Genomic DNA, 19,611 nt, shown 5'->3' on the forward strand with positions numbered 1-19,611 from the left:
GTTAATGCTAAGAAATGTCTTCACTGCTTGCTTGAAAAATAGATGACAATTTGTATGATTTTAGAAAATTTTAAGTTAGATGGAACGGTAACAACACATCCCCTGGTCTAGGCATTTTGAAGATGAGGACAACTAATGAAAATGTTTGCAGAGATCATCTTTTTCATTGTTTCTCCCCCCAGGTCAGCTGATACCCAACTTACTTTCAACACAATTAACTCAGACTTTACACCCACAGTTCTCTGTAGCAGTAGGAAAGTCACAAATAAGCTGAAGAAAATCTGCTCCAGAACCACTTGAATGAAAAGACAAACAACCCACCTCCTGTCCACAGTGGAAAACAGATTCCCTACTCACCTTCTGGGCGTTCAACGAACAGTCGCTTCAAGCTCTGGTAAGTGCCTATCTTGATGGTGCCATAGGACGCCTGGCGTAACATCGCAGGGGCAATCCTGTTAAACCAACGTACAAAGGGACAAAAGCAATCTAAAAATCACTTAACATTGGCTAGATAACCCACATGCAGAGTGCCATCCATAATCAAACTGTTCTTTAAAATGAGTTCTTTTTTTTTTTAATTCTGAGGTGGAGTTTCGTTCTGTCAGCTCACTGCAACCTCCACCTCCTGGGTTCAAGTGATTCTTTTGCCTTAGCCTCCTGAGTAGCTGGGATCCGCCACCACACTCAGCTAATTTTTGTATTTTTAGTAGAGACGGGGTTTCATCATGTTGGCCAGGCTGGTCTCGAACGCCTGGCCTCAGGTGATCTGCCAGCCTTGGCCTCTCAAAGTGATGGAATTACAAGCGTGAGCCACTGTGCCTGGCCTCTAAAACGATTTCTCAAAATTCAACAAAAACGTCAGAAAAATCTGTGAAAATTATTAGCTCACTAAGTGAAAGCCCGGCCTCTCATATTTATTCTCAATGAAAATGTAAGTGAACAAGTTCAAGACAGAATCAGGACAAGCAAGACTTCTTTCCTCCATCCGATATACCTGCCCATTATCCTCTCCAAACCACAACCACGCTGTGGCATGTGACACTCCCCAGCTCTCTTTCTGCTTTTCCCCACTTCCTTCTCCAAATGCAATCAGGGTTTCTGCTGCTCTCACCCTCAAACTCCCCTCATCAAGGTGACCACCTGACATCTTTGTTGCTAAGTTAAACGAGGCTTTTCAAGCAGGATCTTGTATAAGCTCTTTGCAGTGTGTGCCGGTTTACCCTTTATCCTACTTGTAGCTGTCTCCTCCCTGTTCTGCAATTGCACTACCCCCTCCTACTTCTTTTCTTTTCTCCACAGCATCCTACCTGTGCCCGCTGGGGTTCCCCAGAATTCTATCCTGTGTTTTGTCCCTCCTTACCATATATGCTCCCTGTGTGAGCTCATCTACTCCCAAGGCTTCAAGTATGATCTAGAGACTGGCTGGGCACGGTGGCTCAAGCCTATAATCCCAGCACTCTGGGAAGCCAGGGCAGGCAGATCACTTCAGCTCAGGAGTTTGAGACTAGCCTGGGCAACATGGCAAAACCCTAACTCTGTAAAACATATAAAAGTAGCACCAGGCAGGGTAGCTCATGCCTATAATCCCAGCACTTGGGGAGGTCAAGGCAGGTGGATCACTTGAGGTCAGAAGTTCAAGACCAGCCTAGCCAACATGGTAAAACCCCATCTCTACTAAAAATACAAAAAATTGGCCAGATGTGGTGCCTGTAATCCCAGCTACTCGGGAGGCTGAGGCAGGAGAATCGCTTGAATCTGGGAGGCAGAGGTTGCAGTGAGTCGAGATCGTGCCACTGCACCGACCTGACCACAAAGGGAGACTGTCTCAAAAATAAATAAATAAATAAATAAATAAATAAAATATATATATACATTTTATATATATAAATGTGTGTATATAATATTATAAATATATATAATATGTAATATTATGAAAATATATATTATATATATATAGCTAAGTGTGGTGGCTTGTGCCTAAAGTTCCAGCTATGAAGGGGGCTACAGTGAGAGGATCGCTTGAGCCTGGGAGGGAGAGGCTGCTGTAAGCCATTTCGTGCCACTATACTGCAGCCTGGGTGACAAAGCAAGACCTTGTATCAAAATAAATAAATAAATAATAAAATAAAGACTGATGACTCCAAATCCATGCTTCCAACACAGATCCAAAGACACATTTCCAATATGCCTGGATTCTCAGTTTAGATGTCCTGCGTATACCTTCAGATACGGTCTCACACAATTACTTCTCTTCTTCTCCAAACAATCTTCCCTCCTCTTCTGTTTCCTAGACCAGGGCATGGAACCTCCAGCTACACACTGGCAAAAACCAGCAATTGAGACATTAGCCTTGGCTCCTCCTTCCCTACCACCCGCTTCATGTGTGGGAACCTTATATATTAGGTCACACAGTGCTATCAATCCTATGCCCTAGATAGTTTTCTAGCCGGTCTTCTTTCTCCCCATTCCCCAAAACCAATTCAGATCCTCATCCAGCCTTCCTACATGGCAGCCCTGCTTCTAGTGCTCCCTGTCTCTTAATTGTTTCTCTCCATGGCAGACAGACAATGTTTACAATGTAAGCTGATGAGGTCCATCCACCTACTTAAACTCTTTCAGTGACTTCTGTCTGCCACAGACATAGCAAACTCAAATGCTGACAGGTACCGACAAAGCAGATGCCATGAGTGAATGATGCAGGCTGGGTCGAACTGCACACATATACACTATGTGAGTGACAGAGCTTTAGTAAAGCAGAGACAGTATCCTTAACCCCAGCTACTATTGTCATAAGTGAACGAATGTGGGCCTGATGTTGATTTCTCTAGAGAAGATGGAATCCCAGGTTTTTATGGGCAGTTTCTCATTTTTTAAATATTCGCTCAATTAAAAAACAAAAACATTTTGGGATTGGTGGATCCATGGCGGGGCTGTGGGTCACCAGTTTGGGAACTGTGGTATACTGGATAAAATCAAAATGATGAGCATGGCCCGTGGCTGTCCATGCTCTGTTCCTGCAGGTATTCTGCTATCGGTCTTACTCACTCTCCTGTCCAGTGCCTACAGAATACTGTTCACTAAATGCTGAAATGCTGCATCTTATCAATATACAATTTTCATCATGGCAAAAACCTCCCTAATTCAGAATATCTAAGAAAAAGCCATTTTCAGAGTGAAAAACTAAACAGAATGTTCTTTTAAACAAATATAATTTTTTTATTGTTGTCTGTCTGCACTTGAATATAATAAAAGAGTTTCACCAAAACATTTGCTACATAACATACATACTTAAAACTTAGAGTTGAAATTAAAAGTGAAAAATCATGTATCATACCATTTACTCTGTTCAAACACACCTCAAATTTTTGACTTTTGATCTGTGAAGTCCTGGTCTGAAGGTGACCCATCTGAAACAGTGAGCAGTGACACAGAAAGGCACGAAGGCCTACTCACCCCGAGTAGAGTGCTTTCAGCCCCTCTTCTCTGCCTATCCTCACTAATGCATGCAACATTCCTCGATATCTAATTTCCTTAAAGTTTGCATCATTCGTCTGGCCTTGAATCTGGAGCCGTGTCTTGGTTAAATCAATTGGAAATGTACCTTAAAATAAAAAAAAAAATTCACTAAATAAAAAGAAATTCCACTAAATAAAGGATACATAGTGATATATTACTAAGGAAACATTTAGACTATAGTGTGAACTAAGAAAAAGATTAAGAAATGGCGCTTTGCAATCTTGTTTCTATTTTTAAAAATTCAGGAATCAAAAGATTAATAAAACCCCCAAAAATGCATAGATATATTTTCTTTTATCTTTTTATTTATACCTCATCTTATTCTACACAGGATTTGGGTAGCCTGCCTTGTAGAAAGCAGATACACAGAATGATTTACCTGAACAGGAAATCCATTTAAAAACCTAAGTTACTATCCTGTATATAAGTGAAGGTTAAAATTGGGTTGAATTTGAACAGAGGTAAAAAAGTTCATTTTCTAAAGGGATTTTCCACTTGGGAGAGTGTTTTATGCTCTAAAATTAATCAGTGCCAGGCTCAGTAACTCAAACCTTTGGGAAGCTGAGGCAGGCAGATCATCCAGGTCAGGAGTTCAACACCAGCTTGGCCAACATGGTGAAAGCCCATCTCTACTAAAAATATAGAAATTAGCTGGGTGTGGTGGCATGCACCTGTAATCCCAGCTACTTGGGAGGCTGAGGCAGGAAAATTGCCTGAACCCAGGAGGCAGAGGTTACAGTGAGCCAAGACTGTACCACTGTACTCCAGACAGGGTGACAGAGTAAGAATGTATCTCCAAAATAAAATAAAATAAATCCGACAATGCAGATAGATATGTTAATTATTGTACCTAACAGATAGTCCACCCAAATATATAAAATCCATCCTCAGATAGTAATCTTGATTCACTGTATCAACAGGAAAGCCCACCAGCACAGAGAAGCTAAGCTGGTGAGTTGGTGATTACCACGGCTCGTCCCGCTCACCCCTTGGCTTCAATTCTCACCAGCCCCACGAGGGTGGTATTCTGTCCTTGGACAGCAGTGACTGAGCCCTGGAAGCAATGATGTGTCCAACCCAGCACTGGGCATTCAACGGCTGTTCAATCAGTGTTTGTTGAATCAATGATTCCAGAGAATAAACAAACAGGACCTGAAGTGGAACCCAACCAATGAAGTCACAAATGGGAACTGGATCATGTGCATCATCGGAAAGTGACTAGATAACTACAGTCCATCTCATCGGGCTCAGGGAACACCCTTGAGCTTTTCAAACCTCTTTGCAGCCAAATAGGTTAACAGTGACAAAGCTGGGGAAAGGACAAGAAAGACAGACGCAATTCAAAAATGATTCATAAAACTTGTGTTTGGGGCTGGGCACGGTGGCTCACACCTGTAATCCCTCACTTTGGGAGGCCAAGGCGAGTGGATCTCTTGAACTTGGGTGTTGAGACCAGCCTGGGCAACATGGCAAAACTCCATCTCTACTAAAAATACAAGAATTAGTCAGGCGTGGTGGTACACATCTGTAGTCCCACCTACTCAGGAGACTCTGGTGGGAGGACCGCCTGAGCATGGGAGGCGGAGGCTGCAGTGAGCCAAGATCAGACCACTGCACTCTAGCCTCATCAACAGAGCAAGACCCTGTCTCAAAACAAAACATTTTTTTAAACTTGGTTTTGGTCAACAGGATCAACTTTCTTTCCACTAAGCTTTGAACCCTGAACTGCTAAAGTAGTCAAAATGACTATTTTGTCTTAAACGGTACCAAAATAAATTTTTTAGGGGGGAGAGAACTGAGTCTCACTGTTACCCAGGCTGGAGTGCAGTGTTGTACACATGGCTCACTGCAGCCTCGACCTCCTGGGCTCAAGCAATTCTCCCACCTCTGCCTCCTGAGTAGTAGGGACTACAGGCCTGTGCCACCACACATGGTTAATTTTATTTATTTATTTTTTAAATAAAGACAAGGTCTCAGTACGTTGTCCAGGCCGGTCTCGAACTCCTAGACTCAAGGGATCCCTCTGCCTTAGCCTTCTAAAGTGCTGAGGTTATAAGCATGAGTCACCACGCCCAGCTAAAAGGCATTTTGAATTCTGAGATAAACATTTCATCATCTCACATTCTACACCTGAATGACATTCACATCAAACATCATCAACCACAGCAGGCTACGTGACCCACCACCCTCAGGTCCTTACCACACTCGGCTGTGATGGAGGCCAGCCCCCCGTACACAAACGGCTTCCAGTTGAGGGCCGACATTCTCACGCTGTCTCTTCTTTGATTTATAGGAACATCACTTCCAACGCAGTTTTTCCTGGACACAACACTAAGATGTTACAAAGCTGTAACTTCTCACATAGGCAGTTTCTTCTCCAGACTCTTCCCCTGAATTTTATCTGGAGAGTGCTATCAAGTGCTATCACCAAAACCCCCCTTAATAAAGCAAAACACCCCTATTTCCTAAACCCCAAATCAGCAATTTTGAATCTCACTTTATCAGTGGTCTTAGTTTTTACTCTGACCTCAAGAAGTAATCAGCTACGCTGATACCTTGGTATGCGTGTATGTATTCAGTGTAGTGCGGTGGAAGCTGTTTTCTGGGAAATCTATTTTATCTTAAATCTGTTTTAAATACTTCACCACAATAAGTATTTGCGGTGAACATGATGGCTCATGCCTATAATCCCAGCATTTTGGGAGGCCAAGGTAGGAGAATTGTTTCAGCCCAGGAGTTCAAAACCAGCCTAGGCAACATAGTAGGACCCTGTGTCAAAACAAAAACAAACTAAGTATTTGCTATTGGTTCACCACTGTCTTAGTGGGTCCTTATGGGGGGCATCACTGCAGAAAAACGTTGCAAACTTGTGTCATAAGGTAAAATGGCAATTACTCAAAATTATAAGCTACTTTGTGTGTGTGTGTGTGTGTGTGTGTGTGTGTGTGTGTGTGTGTGTGTGTTTTAAGACAGGGTCTCACTCCATCACAAAGCCTGGAGTATGGTGGCACAAACATGGCTCACAGCGACCTCCACCTCCTGGGCTCACGGGATCCTCCCACCTCAGCCTCCCAAGTAGCTGGGACCACGGAAACATACTGCCATGTGCGCCTAATTCTTTTATTTTTTATAGACTGCTCTCAAACTCTGGGCTCAAGTAATGTTCCAGCCCTGGCCTCCCAAAGTGCTGGGAATGGAGGTGAGAGCCACCACGACCAGCCACCACAGGCTACTTACAGTCTACATTCTATTAACATCAGCTCACTTCTCTTAGCCTTATTATGTTACCAGCTGTGAGGCAGCTTGGCATGAGGAAAGATGCTGACTTTGGGGTCAGAGTCACCCCACACCCTTCCTAGAGAAGTTCCTGCTAATCCAAGTCTCAATTTTTCTTTGTCAACGCCATTATCACTGCAGCAGGCAACACAACCAATTAGGGGTACAGCCATACTTTTATTCACTAAGCTAAACAAATGCCAAGCTGTAGGCCTATTGTAGGGATTAAACTCTATATGTGTATGTATGTATATATATATAAAAAATATAATATTAAATATATATATATTAATATTATATTTATAAATATATTTTAAGTTCTGGGGTACATGAGCAGATCTTGCAGGACTGTTGCATAGAAACACACATGCCATGGAGGTTTGCTGTCTCCATCCCCCCATCACCTACATCAGGCATTTCTCCCAGTGTTATCCCTCCCCAACCTCCCCGCCCTCTGCTGTCCCTCCCCTAGCCTCCCACCTCCCAAAAGACCCCAGTGTGTGACGTTTCCCTCCTGTGCCCATGTATTCTCATGGCCGGGCGTGTTGGCTCACGCCTGTAATCCAAGCACTTTGGAGGCCAAGGCGGGCGGATCACCTGACGTTGGGAGTTCAAGACCAGCGTGACCAACATGGTGAAACCCTGTCTTTATTTTTAAAAAATAAAATAAAAATAAAGACACTCACAAATGTTGCCCTTCATCTTCCTTTTCCTTAAGACCTTGCTCACTGTGACTTGTACTCACATGCCACAGCTCAGGGCCCTCACGTTCGTGACATGTTCTGCAGGTGTATACAATTAGAGCTGGTAAATCTGGCCTTATGCCGATTAACAGGAAACTCATACGACTAACACACTTTTGTATATATACTATCAACTATAGCCACTGTTGGTTTAAAATAAAATGTCTAACTTTTCAGTCATTATTGGCAAGCAATATGCCCAACATTTTTACTTTGCCTGTAAGTTCCAAAGTCTCCTTTTCCCAGGAGAGGGCTACCATGAGTCACCACTGCCCAGAATGTCCGTTTCCAACACTAGGACCCTATAGGCAGCTTGAATAAATCTATTATGGATATCAACCAAATTCACAGCAGTTACAAATGAGTAAAATAGAAGGTTCTCTAAGAATGAAACATGAGCCGGGCGCGGAGGCTCAAGCCTGTAATCCCAGCACTTTGGGAGGCCGAGGCGGGTGGATCACAAGGTCAAGAGATCGAGACCATCCTGGTCAACATGGTGAAACCCCGTCTCTACTAAAAATACAAAAAATTAGCTGGGCATGGTGGCGTGTGCCTGTAATCCCAGCTACTCAGGAGGCTGAGGCAGGAGAATTGCCTGAACCCAGGAGGTGGAGGTTGCGGTGAGCCGAGATCGTGCCATTGCACTCCAGCCTGGGTAACAAGAGCGAAACTCCTCCTCAAAAAAAAAAAAAAAAAAGAATGAAACATGAAAACCACTGTATGTTTTTATGTATTTCAGTATGAAAAAGCAAGCCCTCTCCCAAAAAGACTCCTCTCATCTCCCTACTGTCCTCGAAAATATTTAATAACTGCACTTAAGTAATTCTTAGCCTTATTAAATTCATAACTCATATAATTAACATTATAAGTTAGAGACTGTAAGAACATATTAATAATAAATCCAATAATTCATTTACCATCCAGTACTAACTTCCTCAACCCATTCTTAGACTTAGCTGATTGCAGATTAAAAAGCAAAACAAAGCTGGGTGTAGTGGCATGCAATATAGTCCCTGAAAGGATGGCTTGAGCCCAAGAGTTCAAGACCAGCCTGGCCAACAGAGTGAAAACCCCATCTCAAAAAAAAAAAAAAAAAAAAAGGCAAAAGAATAGCCATGTGGTTTGGCTGTGTCCCCACCCAAATCTCATTTTGAATTATACCTCCCAAAAACCCCACCCACGTATCATGGGAGGGACCCAGCGGGAGGTAACTGAATCATGGGGGCAGGGTTTTCCCATGCTAGTATTCTGATATAAGTCTCACAAGAACTAATGGTTTTATAAAGAGCAGATCCCCTGCACACACTCTCTTGCCTGCTGCCATGTAAGACATGACTTTGCTCCTCCATCACCTTCTGCCATGATTGTGAGGCCTCCCCAGCCATGTAGAACTGTGAGTCCATTAAACCTTTCCTTCATAAATTACCCAGTCTCAGCTATGTCTTTATTAGCAGCATGAGAACAAACTAATACAAATAACTAACTACGTAACAGGGTCACATTAAATTACTGTAACTAACAAAATGATCTAAGTGATTTCAGTGGATCCTCTCAAAAAGTTTTGGATAGGAGGACAAATATTACCATTCCTACAGACAGACTATGAAACCCAGTCTCACCAGGTGCCTTGCCTAAGGCCACATCTGATGGAGACAGAACTGGGCCTCCAGCCCAAAGCATTCGGACCCCAGGCATTCTTTCTCCTACAACCTCAAGGTGAACACTATCATAAAGGAGTGAGATCATTTTAAAAATAAAGAATCCACAAGGAGGTTGTGATGATTTAACATAATCTATTAATTTTAATTAAGGGGAAAATATTACTAAGCAGAATCAAACAGGTACTGCTGAGAACCTGCATCACTCTCTTTTTTTCTTAAGAGATAAAATCTCCCTCTCCTGTCCAGGCTAGAGCACTGTGGCTATTCACATGCATGATCATAGCTCACTGCAGCCTTGAACTCCTGGGCTCCCACCTCAGCCTCCCAAATAGCTGGAACTACAGGTGCATGCCACCACACCTGGCTAATCCTTTTATATTTTATAGAGATGGAGTCTTACTTTGTTAACAGGCCCAGGCTGGTCTCAAATGCTAAAGTGATCCTCCCACCTCAGCCTCCAGAGTCACTGGGATTACAGCCCCCATGCCTGGGAGAATACATTTTATAAACAAGAAAAACTGTGCTGAATTTGAGACAAAAAGCTCAAGAGAAAATATAATATGCAGAAGGTAGTCAATCTAAACAACAATAATTTACTTTTCCAACAGACAGTGTTCAATGATTTGGGGGGAGCAGTTTATTGAGGTGAAATTCATATAACACAAACTATTTTAAAGTGAAAATTGAGTAGCACATATTACATTCACAATGTAGTACAACCACCACTCCAGTTCCAAAACATTCTTGTCACCCCAAAATGAAACCAGGAAGCAGCTGCTCCCATTCCTCACTCTCCCTATCCCTCGTAAGGATTCTTATTTTGTGGGGTATAATACTACACTTACGTCAGGCACCTTTGTGTAACACAGGATTCCTTACTAGTAGCTCTTAACCTGGCTGCAGAGCTTCCAAAAAGTTCAGATACTGGGGCCTGAGCAACTGAAGGAAGATTTCAGGGACCAGCCACAGCATCTGTGCTGTTACTAAAAATCAGTGAGTTAAATAAACCACAGCCAATTCATGCCATGGGACACTAAGAGGACTTAAATTCCTGTTTTTAGCAGTTAACTCTCAATGATGTCATTACAGTTGATTCTTCTTTTTATTCATCTTATTTAGTAGTTTTTTCTACAATGAATATATATATATGTGGAGATACACACACACACACACACACACACACACACACAATAGCCTCGAAAATGTCAGCAAAAATGTTTGGGAAATGGGATTAATCTTTAATTAAAAAAAAATTAACTATATTGCCATATGACCTTACTTCAGCTCACTAATTAACTTTCCAGTTTCCTGGCTCTACTTATAATTTGTTTTGCTAGTTAAGTTTTTTGTTTTTCTAATAGCATCTCACTCTGTCACCCAGGCTGGAGTGCAGAGGCACGATCTAGGCTCACTGCAACCTCTGCCTCCCAGGTTCAAGCGCCCCAAGTAGCTGAGATTACAGGCACCTGACACCATGCCCAGCTAATTTTCATATTTTTACCAGATGGAGTTTCACCATGTTGGTCAGGCTGGTCTCGAATTCCTGGCCTCAAGTGATCCGCCTGCCTCGGTATCCCAAAGTGCTGGGATTACAGACATGAGCCACCACGCTCAGCCTGTTTTGCTAGTTTTTGTTTGTTTTTGTTTTTTTGAGATGGAGTTTCACTCTTCTTGTCCCAGGCTGGAATGCAATGGCACAGTCTCGGCTCACTGCAACCTCCACCTCCCAGGTTCAAGCGATTCTCCTGCCTCAGCCTCCCAAGTAGCTGAGATCCCAGGATGTGTCACCATGCCCAGCTAATTTTGTATTTTATTACAGATGGGGTTTTGCCATGTTGGCCAGGCTGGTCTTGAATGCCTGACCTCAGGTGATCCACCCATCTCGGCCTCCCAAAATGCTGGGATTACAGGCATGCACCACCATGCCTGCCCAGCTAGTTAAGTTTTAATAAGATTTGGCTACCTTTTCCTCTATCAGTTTTGACATTAAGTTTTTAGTTGGTTAAAATCCAGAGGCTCAGCCGGGCGCGGTGGCTCAAGCCTGTAATCCCAGCACTTTGGGAGGCCGAGGCGGGTGGGTCACGAGGTCAAGAGATCGAGACCATCCTGGCCAACATGGTGAAACCCCGTCTCTACTAAAAATACAAAAAATTAGCTGGGCATGGTGGTGCGTGCCTGTAATCCCAGCTACTCGGGAGGCTGAGGCAAGAGAATTGCCTGAACCCAGGAGGTGGAGGTTGCGGTGAGCCGAGACCATGCCATTGCACTCCAGCCTGGGTAACAAGAGTGAAACTCCGTCTCAAAAAAAAAAAAAAAAAATCCAGAGGCTCTGGGTTAATACTAATATGCAAATACTTAACAAGAGCTCAAAATTGTGATGGAATTGCTTCTTCAGAGTTTTGAATCACATGGGATGAATCACGTGCCCATTCCTTCAGAAGTACCACCAATAAAACTTTTCTACAAATCAGTGTCCACTCCTGGATCAGCAGCCTGTAAGCAAGTACTGCTATTCAATTACAATTTTTAAAAGTTAGCTAGTCGGAGAGTAAAAACAACTTTTTGGCTTTTCTCTTTTCCTTTCCAAAAGCTAGGACTAGATCCCTAAGCAGTTAATATTACTGGGACTTATCAAGTTCATGTTTGCTGAGTAAAAGAATAAATAATTTGGCTTAAATAAGAACCAGAGAGCCACAGTCGTTGGACAAACATCCAAATAAGGAAAAGGAGGTGGACATGGTGGCTCAGGCCTGTAATACCAGCACTTTGGGAGGCCAAGGCAGGTGGATCACCTGAGGTTGGGAGTTCGAGACCACTTGGCCAACATGGCAAAACCCCACCTCTGCTAAAAATACGAAAATAAGCCAGGCGTGTTGGCAGGCACCTGTAATTCCGGTTACTCAGGAGGCTGAGGCAGGAGAATTCACCTGAACTAGGGAGGCGGAGGTTGCAGTAAGCTGGGATTGCACCACTGCACTCCAGCCTGGCAACCGAGTCAGACTCCATCTCAAAAAATAAAAAATAAAAATAAAAAATAAAATAAGGAAAAGATTCTAGTTAGGACTGGAATAAGTAAGTAGATGTCCACTAAGCTGTACTGGCCACAGCAAGCTGTGACAGGGCTATAGTTATCTTAGGCTGAAATCTCTGTTCAGTAAACGAACCCATTTCTTTGTTTTTGAGCTCTCTCTGTAGGGGTCTCCTGAAATACTTCCTTAAATTCCAAACACAGTTGTTTGGAAAAATCCCAACTTGATCTATAGAAGTGCCAAGGTTGACAAGCCAAGACAGTCAGAGAGATTAATGTGTCCTTAGCAGTCAACAGTGTCTGTGCAGCGTCTCGCAGAAGGAATTACAACTTTGCAGCAATTCCAGTGTCAGGCAGTGGTTGTAGATCACTTCTCATTTTACACCCTTTTACAGCCATGTTCTCTAAGCCACACTAAAACCTAGTAACTCCTCCTACTTCTCCTTGCTGCCATTATGAACATAATACTAACACAAGCTGTCATCGCTGAATACCTGCTGTCAGGCATGGCTATACATTTTCCTCACAAAATCCTATGAAAGAGGTATCATTATCCACATCACACAACTGAGCAAACATTCAGAGAAGAAAAGGAATTTCCCCTAGTCAAAGCTACCGAATATTCAAACTCTCTGAAGGATCCGGGATATTCAAAGGCCCTCTGAAGGATCACATGACCTTTCCTCTAGATAGGCCTGTGCAGCCAAACACTATCTTCCAAAGGCTGTTAAAAAACATTGGCCTGCTGGGCGCGGTGGCTCAAGCCTATAATCCCAGCACTTTGGGAGGCCGAGGCAGGCAGATCACGAGGTCAAGAGATTGAGACCATCCTGGTCAACATGGTGAAACCCCGTCTCTACTAAAAATACAAAAAAATTAGCTGGGCATGGTGGCACGTGCCTATAATTCCAGCTACTCAGAAGGCTGAAGCAGGAGAATTGCCTGAACCCAGGAGGTGGAGGTTGCAGTGAGCCGAGATTGCACTCCAGCCTGAGTAACGAGTGAAACCCGTCTCAAAAAAAAAAAAAAAAAACATTGGCCTGCCAGGCGTGGTGGCTCACGCCTTTAATCCAAGCACTCTGGAGGCCAAGGCAGGCGGATCGCTTGAGGTCAGGAGTTCAAGACCAGCCTGACCAACATGGTGAAACCCCAACTTAAAAAAAAAAAAAAAATTGGCCATTCAGAAAAACAAGTTTTCTGAATGAAAATGTCTACACAAATTAAGAATTTCAAAGGATTCTCCCTTTGAAATATATGCTAAGTTACACATCCTGTCTACTACATTTTCTCTTACATGGTTGCTTAGTATTTATTTTCACCCACCTGACCTCAAGTGTACACTGTAAACGTAGGTAATTAAATATAATACTAGCTGTTGGTACTTCTGAACGCTTTCCAAGTTTCTCCTATTTCATTATTGATAAGATCTAGTGGCTCATGTCTATAATCCTAGCACTTTGGGAGGCCGAGGTCAGGAGTTCGCAACCAGCCTGGCCAACATGATGAAACCCCGTCTCTACTAAAAATACAAAAAATTAGCCGGGCGTGGTGGCATGTGCCTGTAATTCCAGCTATGTGGGAGGCTGAGGCAAGAGGATACTGAGGTTGCAGTAAGCCAAGATCCGGTCATTGCACTCCAGCCTGGGCAACAAGAACAAAACTCTGTCTCAAAAAAAAAGAATTGGTAGATGGCAGGGCAGGGAATTCTATACATTCAGAACAAACATACAAACATAGGATTTTCCTGCAGAGGAAATAAAAAATTTTATTTTTAAAAATGTGAACTGTTGGTGACTGGCTGAATAAATTTTTTTTTAAGTTAAAACCAAAACAGGCCAGGAACAATGGCTCACGCCTGTAATCGCAACAGTCTGGGAGGCTGAGGCGGGCCGATTACCTGAGGTCAGGAGTTTGAGACTAGCCTGGCCAACACGGTGAAATCCCATCTCTACTAAAAATACAAAAATTAGCCAGGCATGGTGGTGGGCACCTGTAATTCCAGCTACATGGGAGGCTGTGACAGGAGAACTGCTTGAACCTGGGAAATGGAGTTTTCAGTAAGCTGAGACTGTGCCACTGTACTTCAGTCTGGGCAAAAAAAGCAAAACTCCATCTCAAAAAAAAAAAAAAAAAAAAAAGATACAAACAAAACAGAAACAAAAAGTGAAGAATAAAAATTAAAAAAACAACAACAAAAACGTTAGCTGAGCTAGTCACACATACCTATACTCCCAGCTACTTGGGAGGCTGAAGTCAGAGAACAGCTTGAGACCAGGGGTTCAAGACAGCCTGAGCAACAGAATGACACCCGTCTCCACTCAAAAAAATTCAAGGCCAAGCACAGTGGCTCATGCCTGTAATCCCAGCACTTTGGGAAGCCAAGGCAGGCAGATCACGAGGTCAGGAGTTCGAGACCATTCTGGCCAAGATGATGACACCCCGTCTCTACTAAAAATACAAAAATTAGCTGAGAATGGTGGTGCGCCTGTAGTCCCTGCTACACGGGAGGCTGAGGCAGGAGAATCATTTGAACCTAGCAGGCAGAGGCTGCAGTGAGCCGAGATGGTGCCATTACACTTGAGCCTGGGCAACAGAGTGAGACTCAAAAAAAAAAAAAAAAAAAAAAAAAAAAAAAAAAAAAATCCAAAAAACTACCTAGCCATGCAGGCATGGTGGTGTGTACCTGTAGTCCCAGCTACTCGGCAGGCTGAGGGGGAAGGATCACTTAAGCCCAGGACTTCAAGACTGCAGTGAGCTATGATCACGACACTGCACTCGAGCAGCCTGGGTGACAGAGCAAGACCCTGTCCCAAATAATAAATAAAGCTTAAAAAACAAGTTTTCTGAATGAAAATGTCTACGCAAATTAAGAATTTCAAAGGATTCTCCCTTTGAAATACATGCTAAGTTACACATCCTGTCTACTACATTTTCTCTTACATGGTTGCTTAGTATTTATTTTCACCCACCTGACCTCAGGTGTACACTGTAAACGTAGATAATTAAATATAATACTAGCTGTTGGTACTTCTGAACGCTTTCCAAGTTTCTCCTATTTCATTATTGATAAGATCTTTCCATTTTACTTGCTGTACCCTTTTCAGTCTGAAGTCTTAAACTGTAATCGCACAGCCTTTAAGGTTCCGAGCTCTCATACATTTTTGTTCCTTGCTGGACTGACTGCTCTTTCAATATGCCCTTTCATGAGTTTTCCTATTTCCTATTCTTTTTAAAGGTGCAGAACGAAAAATGAACTCACCACAGACTTACAAAAATTGGAGTTTAAAAGAAACCTTCGAAATCATCTCGTTTCACGTTAATTAACTGAGCCCACGGGTCATAAAGCCCACCGCAAAGCTAAAAGCAAAATTCATGCCTTCCCACTTTCTCACAATCCCAAGTAGGACGGCTTGCCGAATCCGCAGGCAGTGCCGGCTGTTTTGCTACTCTTGCGCAGACAAAAATGCTAGCTAATCACTGCAACTGCTTTACATGAAACTGCACCTAGAAAAGATTCTAAAACCCAGAGCTTCATTAACTTTCCAGGCGATTTCCTTCCAGCCTGGCATGTGCCGCGAGCGATTCCGAAGGCGGTGTGCCCTCTCCCAGAGTGCGAAGCTCGCGGGCGCTCAGGCTGCCGTTTGAATGAACCCACGAGTGGGAGGGACGCACAGGCAGGGTTGCAAGCCCGGGGCCGGCGTGCAGGCGCGGAGATGCCAGGACGGGCTTCCCACTAGGATCTCCATGTGGACCAGGAATCACCACGGGCCAACAGCTGGGGCCCCGCGGCACTGGCCCGACCCCATAGGTGGCAGCAGCCCGAGAACGGAGCCCGGTCCCCAGTCCCTGGAACCTCGCGCTCCGACAAGCCCGGCCCAGCCCGCCCAGCGAACCGGAGAGCACAGGCAGCCCCGAACACGCCCGGTGGCAAAGAGGCTCCCCAGAAACCGCGGCCCAACCCTACCCCAGTCCTGGGCTCCGGGCCCCGCAGAGAAAGGGGGGCGGGCGGGAGGAGGCGCGGGCCAGGACTTACCTGGCAGCGGCGGCGGCCCGCACCGCCACCAACCCCGACTCGGTTGCAGCAAGAACCGGAGTCAGCTCAGGAAGAGAAAATGCCGCCGCGGGCGGGGCCGGCCCAGGAGCCTGCGCGCAGCCCAGCCCCGCCCCACCCGCGCAAACAAGCCGACCTCCTCAGCTCCCATTGGTTTCTGCCAGTACTAGCCACGCCCAGGACACGCCCCTAGCCGTCCCAGATCGGGACACGGAGGGGCAGGACGGGTCCCAAGTCCCTTTCGGGACCTTCAGCTGCCGCTGCCTGCGGAGGGAGCTGCCCGGGACTCGGTGACACCTGCTGTGGCCTCCGATCTCGACTGGGAGGTGGAAGAGAAATTTGGGGACTGCATCGAGATCCTTGGAAAAGCAGCCTTCTCAGGGCGCGGTTCTCGGAGCCCGCGTGAACCTTCACTGTAGGAAGGACGTAAACTTGCCGCTTATTTTTTTTATACCCCAGCTTTTAACTTGAGAATGTACAAACAGAGGCCAGGCGCGGTGGCTCACGCCTGTAATCCCAGCACTTCTGGGAGGCCGAGCCGGGCGGATCACCTGAGGTCAGGAGTTTAAGACCAGCCTGGTTAACATGGTGAAACTCCGTCTCTAATAAAAATACAAAATTAGCCTGGCCTGGTGGCGGGCGCCTGTAATCCCAGCTACTCGGGAGGCTGAGACAGGAGAATCGCTTGAACCCGGGAGGCAGAGGTTGCAGGGAGCCAAGATCGCGCCGCTGCACTCGAGCCTGGGCGACAGAGTGATACTCCGTGTCAAAAAAAAAATTTTTTTTTTCATAAATTCATGCTGATACCGCCAATTCAAAATCCATCACCGTAGGGTTCATTGTAGCTTTCCCCTTTCCATGTCTGTATCTTCCTTCTCCCGCAATGAAAACCCTGGTTCCCATCAGCATCGATGTATTTGCTCGTTTATTCTGTCCTACAATTTACACAAAATAGTTGAGACTTACACACCAGTATCACCACCAGCAACAAACCTAGATTCAAGATCTTATTGCAGTTCTTATTGTCTTTATCAAAATCCTTCTAAATGGTGTACAGTAAGAGTACTGTGTTCCTGTTTGTTGAATTAATTTGCTTTTTAATGTATCAGGTTATCAGTCTGATATAGTGTTAGATTTGTCATTTTTATTTGCATCAATTTGTTTTATTTTTTATCTTTTTATTTAATTTTATTTTTGAATGTGTAAAACATGTATATGGTTCAAAATTAAATCTTATAAAAGTTATAATCAGATAAATCTCACCCCCATTCCTATTCCTGCACTCCATTCCCAGGCACCCCTCATCAGTAACCATCCATGACCAGTAACCACCTCCTATTAGTAACTAACCATCATTAGTTTCTTCCATTCCTCCTCCAAATTAAGACTCTGTGTGTGTGTGTGTGTGTGTGTGTGTGTGTGTGTGTTCTATTGCTTTATAACAAATTATTTCAAAAGTTAGCATCTTAAAACAACAAACTTTTATAACCTCACAGTTTCTGTGGATCAGAAATTCAGGAGTGGCTGAGGTAGGTACCTCTGACTCCAGGCTTCTCACAGGCTACAATCAGGGTGTCACCTGGGGCTGCAGTCACCTCGAAGCTTGACTAGGGAGGATCACTTCAAAGCTCACTCAACCTGGCTGTTGGCAGGCCTCAGAAGATTCTCTTTCCCGCTTACTCACATGGCTGTTGGCAGGCTTCAGGTCCTCACCAACTTCTGGCTGATGTATTACTTTCCTGAGGCTACCGTAACACATTACCACAAACCAGATGGCTTAAAACAACAGGAATTTATTCTCTCATAGGTCTGGATGCTAGAAGCCTCAAATTCAGATGTCAGGTGGACCACGCTTTCTCTGAGGGCTCTAGGCAAGGCCCCTTCCTTGCCTCTCTCGCATCTTCTGGCAGTTGCTGGCCATCCTCGCCCTTCCTTGGCTTGTAGCTGAATCACCCTGTTCTTCACCCCTGCCTTCACAGGACATCCTTGCATGCGCGTGTCTCTGTGCCCACATTTCCTTCTTTTTTTTTTTTTTTTTTTTTGAGACGGAGTTTCGCCCTTCTTACCCAGGCTGGAGTGCAATGGCGCGATCTCGGCTCACCGCAACCTCCGCCTCCTGGGTTCAGGCAATTCTCCTGCCTCAGCCTCCTGAGTAGCTGGGATTACAGGCACGTGCCACCATGCCCAGCTAATTTTTTGCACTTTTTAGTAGAGACGGGGTTTCACCATGTTGACCAGGATGGTCTCGATCTCTCGACCTCGTGATCCACCCGCCTCGGCCTCCCAAAGTGCTGGGATTACAGGCTTGAGCCACCGCGCCCGGCCCACATTTCCTTCTTATAAGGACACCAGTCATTGGATTAGAGTGTGCCCTGATCCAGTATGATTTTATTTAACTTACTTCTGCAAAAACCCTATTTTCAAATAAGGTCACATTCTCAAGTACCAGGTACATTAAGACTTCAACATATCTTTTGGGGAGACACAGGTCAAGCCACAACAGCCGAAGACATCAGTCTCTTGTAACATGAGCCCTTCCTTAAATCGACCACAACATAGTAGCTTGTTTCATCCTAGAGAAAGAAAAAGCTTCCAAGACAGAAGCTGCAGTCTTTTTGTGACCTAATCTAGTAGTGACAGCCCACTACTTCTGCTGTATTTTATTTGCTATAAGCCAGTCAATAAGTCCACCCCACATTCAAGGGGAAGGAATTGCATAAGAGCACCAACATCAGGAGGCAGAGATCCTTGGGTGTCGTCTTAGAGGCTGTGTACCACTAGATAATTTTTTCTCACTTCTTTTCCTACTTGCAGGGTAGCACACTTGAATCCACCTTGCCTTTTTCACTTAGCAATATATAGTGTATCTTTGAAATCACTCCCGAGTTCCCAGAGGCCTTCCTCATCCTTTATTACTGCAGCATAGTTGGATGGACCCCACTTTATTCTGTGAGTTTCCTGTGATACAATAGGCAGAAGTCTAAGGTGACCCCCAAGATTCTCAGCCCCTGGTGTTACACCCACTTTCTTCCATTTATTCAGTCAAACACTTAATCTGTGTACTGCTGTGAAAAGATTTTGCATACATAAGTAAGGTCCCAAATAAGTTGACCCTATGTAGGGAAATTATCCACTGGGCCTTACCAAATTGGATGAGTTTTTTTGTTTGTTTGTTTTGTTTTGTTTTTGGTTTTTTGAGACAGGATCTCATTCTGTCTCCCAGCTGGAGTGCAGTAGTGAAATCTTGGCTCATTGCAACCTCTGCCTCCCAGGTTCAGGTGATTCTTTCATGTGAACCTATGAAGTAAGTAACTGAGACCACAGATGTTCACCCAT

The 19,611-nt window shown here is 44.4% G+C and overlaps 1 protein-coding gene across 8 annotated transcripts in view; it reads right to left on the reverse strand.

The window, feature by feature from the left end:
* SLC25A30 (solute carrier family 25 member 30) overlaps window positions 1–16,361 on the reverse strand; it is a 39,591-nt gene extending 23,230 nt beyond the window's left edge. For 4 of the 8 annotated variants that reach the window (XR_745710.3, XR_745711.3, XR_012514399.1 and 1 more), the window contains exons 1-4: window positions 5,717–5,813; window positions 4,523–4,668; window positions 3,454–3,601; window positions 358–452 (exon numbers count right to left, since the gene is read on the reverse strand). Coding sequence is in view for 4 of the 8 variants with exons in the window: in XM_010344918.3 (XP_010343220.1) it covers window positions 358–452; window positions 3,454–3,601; window positions 4,523–4,607 (328 nt within the window). In the remaining 4 variants the exon portion in view is untranslated. Of the gene's footprint in view, window positions 1–357; window positions 453–2,220; window positions 2,320–3,453; window positions 3,602–4,502; window positions 4,669–5,716; window positions 5,836–16,257 lie in introns of those variants that run through there. The other 4 variants (XR_012514400.1, XM_039473347.2, XM_074387739.1 and 1 more) reach the window with 4 other exon arrangements.
* Between the last annotated feature and the right edge of the window lie 3,250 nt (window positions 16,362–19,611).

The sequence above is a fragment of the Saimiri boliviensis genome, chromosome 16, assembly GCF_048565385.1.
Source record: "Saimiri boliviensis isolate mSaiBol1 chromosome 16, mSaiBol1.pri, whole genome shotgun sequence".
NCBI lineage: Eukaryota > Metazoa > Chordata > Mammalia > Primates > Cebidae > Saimiri > Saimiri boliviensis.